At 41.8% G+C, this 15,673-nt stretch overlaps 2 protein-coding genes across 2 annotated transcripts; one reads left to right on the top strand and one right to left on the bottom strand.

Moving 5' to 3' along the window:
* The first annotated feature begins 1,093 nt into the window (after nt 1–1,093).
* On the top strand, nt 1,094–6,927 carry rag1 (recombination activating 1). The gene is made up of 4 exons (XM_054776843.1): nt 1,094–1,228; nt 2,166–2,523; nt 2,590–3,716; nt 4,465–6,927. The coding sequence occupies exons 2-4, from the start codon at nt 2,180–2,182 to the stop codon at nt 6,210–6,212; spliced, it is 3,219 nt and encodes a 1,072-aa protein (XP_054632818.1). The 5' UTR covers nt 1,094–1,228; nt 2,166–2,179; the 3' UTR covers nt 6,213–6,927.
* Nucleotides 6,928–9,886: 2,959 nt separating this feature from the next.
* On the bottom strand, nt 9,887–11,482 carry rag2 (recombination activating gene 2). Its single transcript, XM_054776924.1, has one exon. The coding sequence runs from the start codon at nt 11,480–11,482 to the stop codon at nt 9,887–9,889; it is 1,596 nt and encodes a 531-aa protein (XP_054632899.1).
* Nucleotides 11,483–15,673: the final 4,191 nt, after the last annotated feature.

The following is a 15,673-nucleotide window of genomic DNA, read 5'->3' as shown; positions in this document are numbered from 1 at the left end:
TCCCAACTGAGACTGCTGCCCCCAAGACCCAGACCCGGATAAGCAGAAAAAAATGGAATATAATTTTACACACAGTAAAAACATGCTCTTTGTTGGAAAGCTTGACTTGTCTATTGCACGCTGATTCAACCTCCTCCTCAACCCAGTGCTGCATATTTTTCCTCTGAATTTTACACTTCAGTGGTGTTCCACTATAAAAGTTCTAATAAACCTCCCTAAATATCAGTGAAGTGCAGTCAGGGGTGTTTCATGAAAAATAAGAAAAAGAATTAGAACATAAATTAAATATTAATATTTGTTCATTGAACAGAATCTTAAATGTATTTTCTGTATGATACCAATCGTTTTTTAAATTTTCTGAAGTAAAACTCAATGAATTTGCATATTTACAGATGAAATACAGGTCTGAAACCCTGCCTACTGTCTGAGTGCATAATGACCCTGGTGGAATTTTGGTGGAAAATAATTAGCTTGCCGGATTAGTAAATAATGCATTCCAGACAGGAACGGATCACTGGGTGAAAACGATATAATACACAAAGCACACCTAAAACAGACACACAGACGGAACCACGTGACACACCAAAGTATAGAAGAAGGCAACTTTCAAAAGTGAAGCCATTGCAATGCACTTTATGTTGGTGTCTACCAATCCTCACTCACTCACTTGTCTTCTGAATGCCTTATTTCAGTTCATTTAGCCGTTTTTATGTATGGAAATGCTTAATTAAGCAAAAAACACGTAAAATTTGCTTAAAAATGCTTAATAATAGGCGGTATTAAACGACGAAAGAGCATGATATTAATTCATATATTTTTGAAAAACCATGACAGAAAAGAAAGACCATAAAGCCAGCCACACAATTTGAATTGCCGAGTAGTGAGGGACAACTGTGTATACATAAGAGGTAGAAAGTTGTTTGTGTAGAACCCAAACTTTGAACATGTGTGACCTCATTTTTTGGGGTCAGAATCAGCTGCCTGCATCAGGTGTCGAGAGTTGACTGTTGGGATCCTGGCATAGAAAGGGTATAAATACAAGCCACAAAAGTCAAGACAACATCAGTTCCAGAATATGGAGGTTAGCCTTCTGGCAACAGATGCCTGAAGCTGTGAAAGACAAACACATACAGCAGTGTGTTTGGGCCTGTAGCTCCAGGGTTTCCCTTGCGCCCCCATGCAGAGAAGACCCCCAGGGGACTGACGCCAGCTGAGACTGAAAAACAAGGTAGGAGCCCAGCTGACACTCATGCACTCAGGCTCAGCTGTGGGTCTCACAAGAAAGTTCAGCATGAGAAGTAAATAAAGGCCTCAGAGATGAAGGGGCTTAGGTTCATAGACAAGAGCTACTACAGCAAGTCTGCCATAAGTATGCAATGGTAAGATTTAACGAGATATAATATATAGAAATACTTAATTAGAATATTTGACCTGCTTATTTTAGGTAATGGTAACTTGCTGGAATTAGACTTTCTGTTAGGTTGGTAGTATCACTGAGCTTGTTTGTACCCATGTCTATTGAATTATGGATTGTTACACTGAACAATGTTGTATTTGAAATAATTCGTTATGCTCTCTGTTCAGTGATGGCTTCTTGTTTTCCCTTTCTCTTTCCCTGTCCAGTCAATATAAATGTATTGTGGAATAACTTTAGTGTCTTCAATTTTCCTCTGCCTTCACAGATATAGTTTATTGCTCCGGGGACCCTGGTCCTCTCCCCAGCTTAGAGAATGACAAATATAAATGATTGACAGTCTTGCAGGGACCACACTGCCATTTAGCAAGTTCTTTATGTCAGAGAGATAAAATCTCAATGGCTCCCTGAAAAACAGGTGATTGGAGATGAGAGAAAATAAGATTTTGGTGCTGTACTGATGGATTTATTACATCTTCATGTGTAACGTGACGCTGCAGTTCAGGGCTCATGACTTTCTTCATTGGAGTTTGGGGTAGTATGTTTGTATCCAGGGATGTAAGTGAAGCTTTTCAGGCTCTAAGATAACTAGATCTGGGGATGAGATAAGGAATTTATCATAAAAAATTGTATTTTTTCTGCATCCTCAAATGTGCCACTCATGGGGACTTTTTCCATGCTGTTTTTGTCTGTGAATATTAGTCAGCCATTCACATACCACTCTCTTTCTCCTTTCTTTCGCCTCTCCTAGGCCTAAGTCCAATCATGGCAGAGGAAAGCTTGGAGACAGATGGCCCCAGATCATCCATGCCGGCTGAGCTCCACCATCCTCATTCTAAGTACTCTCAGTGGAAGTTTAAACTGTTTAGAGTGAAGTCCATTGAGAAGGCCCCTGTGTCCAGTGAGACGCAGACGGAGAAGCAAGACATGTCAGGCATCTCTAACCCTACCCCATGTGGAATTCCAAATACAGAGTTAGGTAATGGTGTGAGCCCAGGTACTGTTATGACAGTTTCCCTCAGTGCAAAAAGCAAGGAACACGTTAAAGGACCTTGCCAAAGAATGGATTTGAAGCTAGAAGAAATAGACAACCACATCAACCGTCTCAGGTGATTAACTGACACAAACCTTTTTCTTGATCTTTTTTAAAAAATGACAAATTGTTTTCTTTTTAGGTGTTTGTGCCGTCTTTGTGGAACCACTTTAACAAAAGTCAAAGGTCCAGTCCATAACGTTCATGCAGCTCTGGATGACGAAAGCAAGAATTCCCTTCGTAAAATGGGCTGCCGGTCAAAAAACTGGCCAGAGGTCATCCTCAAAGTGTTCAAAGTGAATGTGACAGAGGATACAGAATCAGTCCATCCTCTTTCTTTCTGCCATCGCTGCTGGACGACTGCCATGCGGGGAGGGGGTGTTTGCAATTTCTCCGGAACAAAAGTCCCAGAGTGGAAACCTCATTGTGCCATCTGCCGCCTTTGCTCAACCAAGAAACATTTATACCTGAGGACCGGAAGAAAAAGGAGCAAAGCCACTTCCAAAACCCACGGCTTAGTGAAAAGAATAAGGCTGGACCATAGCCACAGCACGGTCAGTAGTGAGAGTCCACCATTTGGAGGCCATCTTCATGATCCTATGCTTGAAACATGGAGAAGTCCCAGTGTCCAAAGGGAGCACTGGGTGAGGACCATCACACATTGTCAGAAAGAGCACCTGAGTAACAAGCTTATGTCTGAGAATCTCCCTGTCGACTTCCTCTGTTCTTTCACTTGCATGGTGTGTGACCATCTGCTGTCTGACCCAGTTCAAGCCCCCTGCGGGCACCTCTTCTGCAGCAACTGTATTATAAAATACAACCACATTATAGGACCTCAATGCCCTGCCTGCAACTTGCCCTGTGCCAGCAATGACCTCATTCTCCCTGCCAAAACTTTTTTGTTAGCCCTGCATTCTCTTCTTTTGCTCTGCCCAAGAGATGGCTGTGGCCGCAAAGTAAGGCTAGACTCATTTAAAGCTCATTGTATGGACCATGATTTGCAAGAGCGGGATGCAGCAAGACAGCAATCACCAGAGCTTGACAACTACCTGATAACCAATAAAGGAGGAAGACCCCGGCAGCACTTGCTATCGCTCACACGTCGTGCCCAGAAGCATCGGCTGAGGGAACTGAAGAATCAGGTGAGGGCGTTTGCAGATAAAGAGGAAGGTGGCGACCTGAAGTCTGTGTGTCTGACGCTATATCTGCTGGCGCTGAGATCTGAGAATGAACACCGGAAGGCAGATGAGCTGGAGGTCATGATGCAAGGTAAGAGGCTATTAATGAGGCCTTTGTTCAATCGCTGTGTATGCCCCGTAGCTCCAAAAAACATACAGTACACAAATAAATGAATTAGTTCACATTAATTTGTGGCATAATCTGAGGGCTGCACTCATCTCTTAATTAACAAAGAGTTTAAAAGATCACTGTTCAGAAGAGATGACTTTTTCTGTGCTTTTGATTGAAAAGCGTTTCATGCTTTTCCATCCCTGTCTATTACACCACCATTGTTGGCTCTTCCTGATTTTCTCCAGCCCTGACACTCTTTCTGCCCGACTGTCAGTCTTTCATTTTCACACTCCCTTTGATATAGAACAACAACTTTTGTGAAGGGGCTGTTAGAATCCGAACAACATCAGCAGCTCTTGTATCTGCAAGTGACACAGACAGCACCAGCTTCCCCGTTTGGGAATTGACGCCAGCTGGTGTCTGTTTTCATCTGCAGCCAATACATCATTTTTGCCAGCTTCACTGATTCACCCTCTAGCCCATTATAACATTTTAAAATTAGGAAATCATATATTGTGTACTTATGGGGTTGTGTGCTCTGGACAGTGGTACATTTAAAGTCTGAAACGATATTTAGCAAACAAACAAATGTCTCTGCAGCTGTTGTTAAAGTTTGTGCTTCCACAGTTTCATGGTGAATGATTCTCTTAACGTCCTTATGCTTTTCTGTTTTATTTTGCCTCCATCAGTGTTTGACCGAAATTCTTTAATTTGTCTTGTTCTGCAGGCAGAGGCTTTGCGTTGCATCCCGCTGTGTGCTTGGCCATCCGGGTCAACACTTTCCTGAGCTGCAGCCAATATCACAAAATGTACCGGACTGTTAAAGCCACAAGTGGCCGCCAGATCTTTCAGCCCTTGCACACTCTCCGAGCTGCAGAGAAAGAGCTTCTCCCTGGCTTTCACCAGTTTGAATGGCAGCCAGCTCTTAAGAATGTGTCTACATCTTGCAATGTTGGCATCATTAATGGGCTCTCTGGATGGACTTCCTCTTTGGATGACTCACCAGCTGACACCATCACTCGAAGATTTCGCTATGATGTGGCTTTGGTGTCAGCGATAAAGGATCTTGAGGAGGACATTGTGGAAGGGCTGAGAATGACAGGTATGGAAGACAGTGCCTGTACCCTTGGCTTCAGTGTTATGATCAAAGAATCTTGTGACGGCATGGGAGATGTCAGTGAAAAGCATGGAGGGGGACCAGTTGTTCCCGAGAAAGCTGTGCGTTTCTCTTTCACCATTATGTCTATTTCAGTTATGCTAGGTGAAGACAGTGAAGAGGTTACCATCTTCACTGAGCCAAAGCCAAACTCCGAACTGTCCTGTAAGCCCCTCGGTCTGATGTTTGTGGATGAATCAGACCACGAGACACTCACAGCTCTCTTGGGGCCTATTGTTGCAGAGCGTAATGCAATGAAGGACAGCAGGCTTATCCTGTCCATAGCTGGCCTGCCTCGATCTTTCCGCTTCCACTTCAGAGGCACGGGGTATGATGAAAAGATTGTACGTGAATTTGAGGGCCTGGAAGCCTCAGGATCCACCTATATTTGCACGCTGTGTGACTCCAATCGAGCGGAGGCTTCTAAAAATATGCTACTGCACTCCATCACGCGCAGCCATGATGAGAACCTGGCACGTTATGAAATCTGGAGAACCAACCCTTTTTCTGAGTCTGTGGAGGAATTGCGGGGCAGAGTCAAAGGGGTCTCTGCCAAGCCCTTCATGGAGACGCAGTCCACACTGGATGCGTTACACTGTGACATTGGCAACGCCACTGAGTTCTACAAAATTTTCCAGGATGAAGTAGGAGAGCTGTACCGAAAGGAAAACCCCAGCAAGGAAGAAAGGCGCAGCTGGCGGGCAGCTGTAGATAAAGAACTGAGGCAGAAGCTGAAGCTCAAACCAGTGATGAGGATGAATGGCAACTATGCCCGCAAGCTAATGACCCTCGAGGCTGTGGAAGTGGTGTGTCAGCTGGTGCCCTCAGAGGATAGAAGGGAAGCCCTGAGGGAGCTGATGAGGCTGTACCTCGAGATGAAGCCTGTGTGGCGCTCCACCTGCCCAGCCAAAGAGTGCCCTGACCAGCTCTGCCGCTACACCTTTAACTCCCAGAGCTTTGCTAACCTCATCTCCTCTACCTTCAAATACAGGTACAATGGCAAGATAACCAATTACTTGCACAAGACACTGGCCCATGTTCCAGAGATAATAGAAAGAGACGGATCTATTGGTGCCTGGGCAAGTGAGGGGAACGAGTCAGCAAATAAACTGTTCAGGCGTTTCCGTAAGATGAATGCACGTCAGTCAAAGGCCTTCGAACTTGAGGACGTCTTGAAACATCACTGGCTCTACACCTCAAAGTACTTGCAGAAGTTTATGGAGGCCCATAAGGACTCTGCAAAATCCCTGCTAGCAACCATTGACCCGGCAGAGATCCAGGACAGTGAAATATTGCACCAGGAGGTCATTGAGAGTTGATTTTTTTTTTCTATGTGAAATTAAGCTTGAAGATTTTATTGATTTTACACCGGCAAGACTGATGTCCACACATTGTGCACTCGTGATTTAATAATTCATTTATTTTATGTAGTGCTGTTCTTCTAAAACTTTTATATTATACTGTAATTCAAAACACATATAGACTTTGCCAATTCAAAACTGCATCGTCATTAAGTTTTAACTTAATATGTTGAGCCTGACTGACCAGTGTTTTAAGACCGCTATGCTTTATTAATTGTGTGTCTGACCCATAACCTATGGACAGTGCCACACACAGACTTTCATTTGCTGAGGGCAAAAAAAAGTTCTTATTTTACTTTCTATGCCATGATATATGGCTCATTTTATTGTATTGTGAGGATGTGACATACTTGTGAATTTATCGAGCGGGTATTTATGGAAGCAGATGAATCATAGTTGGGAAAATGTGTTAAGATGACCATATTTGTGGCCACTACATTTTGATATCATTTTTACTGGAGAAAAATGCAATCACAGAGACTTTAATGTTCTTTGCTTCACAGGTGCCCTTTGAGAAAGATGAATTTATTGCTTTATTCCGGCACCCACGGGACAGAATATATGCCAGGTCACTTTGAACTGTTTTTTTAATTTTATTTTGTGGACATTAGATGATAGATCATACTTATTAGACATTTTCACATAAAACAAAGCATATACTGGCCTTTTTCATATGTCGTGAAAATGCTGTTTGTCCCACATGAAGCCAAGCATTCGACAGATTCCCGAGTGAGGACGTTTCTTTAGCTTGGTATAAACTGAGCAGTTTTCCTCTGCTGGCATCTCTTCTTCGCAGTGGTTGAAGATGGAGGAGGGAAAGAAGGATGTCATTGAAACCAAGTTTCTTCGCAACTTTATTTGTTTGACTGATTGCATTGTCTTTCCCTGCCCTCAACATTTGAAGATGTGACAAGCAATTTGGTTTTCTTATTTGATTGAATGTCTGATTCTATTTTACTGTCATAAGTGCAACCATACACCAGCAGTGAAATATTACCAATTCATCGTATGGTTGTCACAGGCCTCTACAGACATCATGTTTTAGAATGCATCATGTCGCAGCTAGTCTCATATTTGTGTTTTGTCAAAATAAATTGCATTCCCAAAGCAATGGGTGATGGATGATTCACAAACATTTCCATCTCAGCCTTCTCATTTTGTATTTTCCATCAACACTAAATTACAGATATTATTTTGCACACCAGGTTTCACAGAATGTCTTTAAAAAAAACCCACTTTAAACAGTCACAGTTACACCATTTTGTATTCTTCTGCATTATTTTTCAACTAAAACTGAAAACTGTCACAGTGCAATATTGTGTAGCTTTGTTTTACTAAATCAAAACATGCAGGACATTTGACATCATATTCTAGTATGTTCGTTTTCATTAAGTAAAACAGACAAAGAAGAACAGCTGTGCCAAAACTATACAGCGGTCTGTATCTGAAGACAATTTTTGCCTTTTATAAAAGGTACGCCGGTCCAAGGACCACAATAGGCGGCCCATGGGCCACATCCGACCCACCAAAGCTTGGCATTTTGCACGCCAAACATCAACCAAATAATGTAAACCAGTGGTTCCCACACGTGTGGTGTGGCGTACCCCTTCAGGCATTTGACCTGAAGCCATGTACCCCCTACTCCTGCACACTTTAAAAACACACATTTTGATAGTAATTAACATGAAATATTGAACATAGTTAATTGTCATTAATTTTATAGTAATTTATAGTAAAATGTATAGTCTATAGTATAATTTATAGTAAAATTTCCTCGTAAAAATTCTGTATTTTGCATGGTCACATTTTGGATAACATTTCACATGAGCACAAATAAATACATAAGTAACCATGCAACATATCTTTTACAAATATTGAACATAGTTAGTTGGTTAATTCATTTAAAAATAATTCTGGGTCAAACTGTGTATTTTACATGGTCACATTTTGATATAACGTTTCACATAAGCACTGATAAATAGATAAGTAATCATCCTACATATCTTTTACTCCAGCCTGATGTTGGCATTCTTCCGTTTGAGTGGCTTGAATTTGAGCATCACTTTTTTTGTCCACTGACGATGGCTATGGTTTAAATCTGCAGAATAATTTATGACCAAATCGAAGGGGAAAGTTTAACAATCACGATAAAGCAGTATCTGAAGTACAAAAACACATACAACCAACGATAAAGCCCCACTCACAGTGACAGGTTTTCACCGCTGCACTGTGTGGGTGTTGGAAAACCAATATAAATCAAATCTTTGAGATTAAACACTATTAATGCACAAAATAATCATCAGGCGTACTTATTTGTTCATATGATGCACACAGAGCAATGAACAACATCGTGTGCTGTCTCCTTCCTGCTTTCTGCTCCGTTCTCCATTGCACCGTGTGGCAATCAGGCGCACTCGTAATTGAGAGTGTTAGGTGCTAATTGTTTTTAATTGTTATTCTTGTACCCCCGATTACAATTGGCGTACCCCACTTGGGGAACCTAGGATGTAAACCATTCAGTCGAGCTAGAGATGCTCGTTCATGCATTGCTTTCTCTGCTCTGCAGGAGGCAACAGCGAGGCATAGGCATCACGATGAAGCAGCAGTAGATTGACGAGAAGAAGACGACTTGGCTTCCATTTCAACAAATATGGCTCTTAAAGAAAAGTAGACACTGAATATTAGACTTCTTCACCGAAAATGCAGTGGGGAGCCGATGTGTCTACTTTGTAAGGAAGTAAATGCTAGTTTGAAATAATATAACCTTTCACTTTCTAGGCGAAACATCAAAACGTTGACGCAATCGACCCGCTCAGTTTGGATACACACACACACACACACACACACACACACACACACACACACACACACACACACACACACACAGAAATTAAACACTCTGAAAGACAACTACGAGCAAAGCCGGAACAGAGATGATAGGACCAGGATGGGACTAGAATGAGGGCTGCATGCTGGCCGCTGTAAACAAGGTGGGATGTAATGACCAATTTAAAAACTAGGTCATTTATTTCATACACTTTTATTTTGACTTGAAATACTACTGTGATGCAAGTTAAACTTACTTGAACACCACAATCATATAAAATAAAAACATTCAAAATGTGGTTACTCATGTATGACTCAAAGCATAACGGGACAGAACAATGTCCGCCCCTTGGGGCCTTTTTTTTAATTGTGGCCCTGTTCATTAGTAATTCTCATGTAGGGTTATTTAATGTATTGTGATTCTTTTTTTTTTAATATCTGGGGGACATCAAGAGTCAGACAGAGTCGTTTTAATATTTGTGTTTTATTTGATCACAAACACACAACAACAAAAAAAAAAATCTATGCTCAGAAAATAGTTCATTTGTAAAAAGAAACTATACATTTTTCTCTCATATTGATGAGAAAACAAACAACTGAAAGAAAGCAAACTGACTTCCATGAAGTAAAACTAATAAAAGTGAACATCACAGGGAAATGTACAATTTATCAGCTTAAGGCCCGGTGTTGTTGTGTTTTGGCATCGATTTTGGTTTCCTTGCTATTTATTATTTACTTCATCATTCATTCTCTACATGAAAACAACACAGGTCGTCTTTGATCGTCACTTCACAAACTAAAACCGGTTAGTCAAAAAGTGTTCTGAAAACACTTTTTTTGAGATGCGGAATCTTGCGTCCTGTATGAGATTTCCTGTGTTTAACTTTAAGTGGGGTGCGCTGCAGGGGCATGACCTTTCGAGGTGGGGTCATCTCCTGGTGAGGAAGACCACCATGTTCAAGGCAGAAGTATTTTTTATTGCCCTGAGAGAGCTTGAGCAGCAGCGTCTCAGACAGCTCCATGCACTGGGCGTGGACCCAATGTCCTGCCTTTCCCTTAGAGCAGAAGATCATGGCTGGCCGGTGGAGCTCAGTGGAATAATATGGCTCCCATGTATTGGGGTCCAGCTGACAACCACGGCAGCATTTGATCCAGTAGCCTGATTGTGACTCATCCTCCTCATCTTTCTCATTGTATTTATCACCTTCTCCCTCACTATCGTCCTCCAGCTCATGAGGCTCACGGCCAAAGTAGAGCTCTTCTGAATCTTCAAGAGGAGTGGAGTTGTCATAATCTGTCAGCTCTTGACTGCAGGCCTGCTGTTCATCTTCACCTTCTACCTCTTTCTGAAAGTTCACTAGATAGAAGTAATGCATGTCTGTTTGGCATGACCTCCCCTCAGTCGGTACAGCTAGCAACATGCTTCGTTCCCCTGCAGCGCCACCATACCAAGTTCGACTATGAACAATATCCGGGGTCCATTTTGGTGCGTCGAGAGGTTCAATGTTAATTCCTTTCTCATCCAGAATGACGGTGTTGCATTCCATTCTTTTCTGAGAGTTTGACTGATACCCTCCCAATATAATGTATTTGTGAGAAGGTCCTGTGCGGGCAATTATGGCACTTGAGATGGATAGACCCAAGTCAAGGTTGTCACAGGACAATAATGGACTACCTTGCAGGAGCTCGACATGCAAGCAAAAGAGCTGAGGAGGGCGGCTGTCAGATTTCAAAGAGTGACCGCCAAGGAAGTAGACACGGTCCTCCCTAGCGAGGGCCACATGGAAAGACTGTCCCTCACTGAGCTCTGGAAAAGTGTGAGCAGAACAGCAACTAAACTCGAGGTCGAACAAGAACACCTGAGGAGGACAATCAGTGACACTATTCCAGTTCTCCGAGGTCCGCTCTTTTGCGGGCATGTAAGACCGTCCACCGAATACCACATAGGCCGTCTTCCCTCTGCTTTGAACGACACTGATTGTGTGGCCGTATCTAGCATTGGGTACTTCTCCTACCAGTTCTTCCTCTTTACACCGTAGGGTCAGTTTGCGATTGCAACCACGGCTATCCACGCTAAGAACATAAAGGCTTGGTGACATTTCATTATTAGGGGTGCGGCCACCGTGGATGAGATAACTCTCTGGAAGCCCGTCATGAGGATCGAGGCGGCAAACAGCTGGGCAACGCAGAGGAGGAAGATAATTGGAATCATTGGAGAAAGAGATGGCTCTCAACCTGAGCTCTCCATGTTTAAAGCGGACAGCAAATACTCCTGTTGGACAAGAGCGCTTGGGCCAGCCTTTCTGGCCGAACAGGAGAACTTCGCCATCCAGCTGCAGCAGTGAACAACCAGGTTGCAGAAGGCCTTCACAGTTCACTGGATTTAATGGTTGCAGACTCATTTTGCGTGCAGGTGCTGCTACAAAACAACACAGGAACAGATGTTATTTGTGAGAATTTTTTAAAATCACTTCCTGTTTATCATCATCATCAACAAATGATGTTGCTGTTGACGCCCTGCTGTACTTCAACAACATAATAAAGACGAGAATGCATGTAATTACTTTTAAAACTTACACGCAAGTCATTCTGATTTTTGTGTCCCAAGTGAAAGACTTCACAGTAAAATCGTATAAAAAATAAAATGGACCGAATAAAGTGGAATTAATTGTTTTTACCGATGCTGCTGACAAACTAAAATGGAAATGATGGTGACCATAATCCATAACTGGACATCAGTTGAGTGAATTTATCACATCATTCTTATCTTGTGTCACACGTTCAGGCTGATTATTTATGTTTTTTTCAACATATTCTGCTGCTCTTTTTTGCTTATAGGAAGGATCAATACAGAAATACAGCTATTGGACCAAATAACATCCTATAATATAAGCAACGTCATGCACAATGTCAAGAAATTACACTTCATTTAGTCAGTTACTTTTTGCAAACTATGATGCCGTTTCAATTATCTGTAACAGAAGGTTTAAAGCGATATGCAAAAAGTTAAGCAAAAAATAACAATGCATAAATCCAGCTTCTCCCATTTACTTCACATCAATTTAATGTGCTTACCTTGCAGCCAGCAGCCGGGATTTAGTGCTTGAGCTCACTTGACTGTGAATTTTAAGATCACTAAGCTAAACCTAATCACTCTTTATACAGCCTAACTTTGACAAAAGCAGACACTGGCAGGGAGTTTGTGAAGCTTCGTTGACTCACAAACACTTCCAGATCTTGAGGTTAACTGTCTGTGACTGCTGCTCATTGGCAGCGCTCCTTGACTGCATTTAGCGAGTCACTTCTGTGGTATAGCCACACATCAAACACACCTAAAAAGGCAAGGAAAGCAGTGGAAGACTTTGTGGGGCCCGATTATTTCCTTCAGATGTTTCAGTCTGTTGAAATATGTTTGTGATGAAGTCTTTAATGACATATCTAAAAGAAAAAGGGGTCAGCTTATTATTCTTTTGCTTGGTTTCCACAAGGGGATACACAAATTAAGTGTGTCATATAAAGAATTCTCAAATTAGGAAACAGATTCATAATTAATATACGCTGATTATCACAACAGAGGTCCAAATCACAACCAGCATGAAAACACAATACAGTGAAAAAAAATGACCTACATTACGCAGCCAATGGATGTTGACAGTTATTTGAATTAGTCCACTCCTCTTTCAAGAGGGCAGACATATTTAGGACTGCTTGTTCTCAACACCATAACGAAACAGTTTTGATATGAGTGTACGTTTTGTTCGTTTGTTTTTGTCTGGGAGACCAGAAGAACACACAAATAAAATTAAAAAAAAAACAATGTTAAGCCTCTGACTTTATTTTACTAGAAGCATTTTTTATTTTGTACCACAATGTCATCTTCATTATTTTTGTTACCTTAATGGTAAACAGCGATCTCCAGCTATTTTGAGACAATTCAGCTGATGGATTTCCCAAGCTTATTTTTGAGTATGCAGTATATATTGTTTTACAGCCTACATTCTGTTGGCTTTAAGCACGTTCCCCATTTGCACGTATTTACTTGTGTTTACCCTCACTCAAAGCCCCTTTGTTCTCCTTCTGCCTGTACCTCAAGGTTCAGCTTATTACTCATCAAAATTAATTGTCAGACTGCCAGACAGACCTACTGTATATGCATCCTAACAAAGTTAGCACTTGCAGTCCTACCTTTCTTTGCACACTTATGTAGTGTTCGCACTTGCACGCATTTTGCCTCTGCATTGTCCCGCAATTCGCTGTGGCAATGCGTGTCATTTAGATGGCACGTCTGAAAAGGTTGAAGACTCGTTGACGCGCACTTGGCACACAATTCGTGAGCAAAAATGGTGCCCATTGACACAAAATGACTTTTTTACACCTAAGTCAAGTACTGTTTACGCGCATTGTTCCCGCATGGGTGTGCATTGTCACCACCACTTCCCACATCCGTGAAACATTTTTGAGTCCTTTTTTTTCAAGGGATCTACAAGATGTTGAACTCCAGAGAAAAAGCTCTCATTGCAGAAAAGAAAGTCAGGTCTATATTATCTCGCAGCTGCGGAAAAAGAGAACCAACTCGATCAAGATGGACGACTCCAAACAACATCAAGGCCCTCTCAATTGGAAGTTTGAGTACAAAAAACCCAAGATGGAGCAATGGACCCACATAAAGTAGTTTACAGAAAGGAGTGTTTATTTCACCAAAGCAAAGTCAAGTCCCGGATGCTTACTTTACCTTTTTTAGCGTCATCAATCAGTTTCAGAAGGTCTGACTCTAACTGAAACAGATGCTAACCGAATACATTTTTGTAAATCCAATGAATCTGGTCCAGAAAGCCAAAAAAATGCAAAACATGTTTTTATAGATTTATATGCAAAAACAATTTGAAATACTGTACATATAAATACATATAAAGGACGACTGAAAGGGATAAAGGAACATTTAAAGTTGAAGTCAATAGTGTTTCTCACCTCAAGAACCCAAAGTGAAGCTTTAACCTTTTAAGAGTCACCCACTGATGACATCATAGACAAGCTACATAGCTGACTTGCGTTTCCTGTTCGATACAGTAGCAAGCTAATAGGGTGCTAACAAGGACATTTTGTGATTAAAAAGTCATTATGAACACAGTTGGACACATGCACTGGATTAGCAACATGACAAGACGCGTGCCACATTGTACGCTAACCGGAGAACATACGCAAACTTTCCGACGTTAACCAAAAAACATGCTGACGTACGCCAACCAAGGTTCCGCTATGTCACCGTGTCATGAGTTTTGAAAACACGATTACTAATGAATGGGAATGAACTGCGATTAAACTAAATTCATCCACATTGTCCTTGTGATTAATCTGATAAACTGACATATAACAGCCCTAATTAAGACATATTTTCTTATACCTGCTCATTGCAAGCTTTGTGTGGGTCATGGAATCGCAAGGAGCATCGCACCAACCCATTATCCTAATGTGACGCTCACGAGATGAAAGAGATGTCTCTCCTCTCATCTATTCAACCAGCAGAGGATAGAAAACAAGTAACCCGTGTTTAAACATGCAGAGAAAAACTGAACTGGAAGCAGATGTCTACCCATTCATTAACATAATGTTTTTGTGCACTGAGCGGCTAGGAGCACACTCGAGGAGTGTGAAAAACAAAAGGCAGAAACCACAAGTGCCTGGAAAAACGTTAGGGCTTGAAAAGTATGCAGCACCTGTGTGCCAAAGCTCATGTTTACAGGGGCAAGTATGGGGGAGAAGACTTCCCACTTGTTACTACAGGAGTTACGTGATGTCAGAGAGCTGTGGTGACTGTTTTTTTTTTTTCTCTAAGAATTGTTCCATCTGTAGCGTTGGAAAGAAAAATCAACCTTTCAGGCCACCTAAAGGCATCCACTCAAAGCGCCGTGGAAGCCTGCTGTGTAGCCACAGATGGGTTTTTGTGGAGTGTGCAGAGTGAGCAATGCGGGGCATACCTTAGGCAGTGCGTGGATTTGTACATAATTAATGGAAGAAAGTCATTAGAAGCTACACTGGCACCTGTTCCTGTCCCTTGTAATGCATCACTACTTTGCTGTTGTTACCCTTGACAGATGAAACATCCATTCTTCTATATATTGCGAATCAGAAACAAAGGAAGAATGTTCATTCATTCATCCATGTTCTGTTTTGCTTGTTCTCATTAGCTGACTTTGGGGGAGAGGTTGGGTACACCCTGGACTGTGCACATAGAGACAAACAACCATTCACACTCACATTCCCATCTATAGACAATTTAGAGTCTCCAATAACTGAACATGCATGTTTCTGAGATGTGGGAGGAAGCTGCAGTACGTGATGTGGTAACCACCGTGCCACCGTGCGGCCAAGGAAGAATGTAAAAACTGTTGTCTTCACAGTATGTGCACGTAAGTCTGTAAATGTGACAAAATGAAGGCCATAAAGTTCATTCATTGTCTTACGTTTCGTGGTTTACGAACGCACTCCTGAATTATTAATACTGTACACAAAACAGTAGAAGTCTAGTTATGTGCATGCTGAGGGAGAATGTGTCTGCAGAGTAACACGTACTCGTGCTTTGCTACACTGAGGAA

The sequence above is a fragment of the Dunckerocampus dactyliophorus genome, chromosome 5 (assembly GCF_027744805.1).
Source record: "Dunckerocampus dactyliophorus isolate RoL2022-P2 chromosome 5, RoL_Ddac_1.1, whole genome shotgun sequence".
Taxonomy (NCBI): Eukaryota; Metazoa; Chordata; class Actinopteri; order Syngnathiformes; family Syngnathidae; genus Dunckerocampus; species Dunckerocampus dactyliophorus.
Note: the sequence above shows the minus strand (reverse complement) of the source record. Positions and strands in the feature narration are given on the sequence as shown.

Excerpts from the sequence above, each read along its gene's own strand:
- rag2 (XM_054776924.1), bottom strand. The coding sequence starts at position 11,482 with ATGAGTCTGCAACCATTAAATCCAGTGAACTGTGAAGGCCTTCTGCAA.
- rag1 (XM_054776843.1), top strand. The coding sequence starts at position 2,180 with ATGGCAGAGGAAAGCTTGGAGACAGATGGCCCCAGATCATCCATGCCG. Across the intron at positions 2,524-2,589 it reads AACCACATCAACCGTCTCAG|GTGTTTGTGCCGTCTTTGTG; the intron begins GTGATTAACTGA and ends TTTTCTTTTTAG. Across the intron at positions 3,717-4,464 it reads GCTGGAGGTCATGATGCAAG|GCAGAGGCTTTGCGTTGCAT; the intron begins GTAAGAGGCTAT and ends CTTGTTCTGCAG.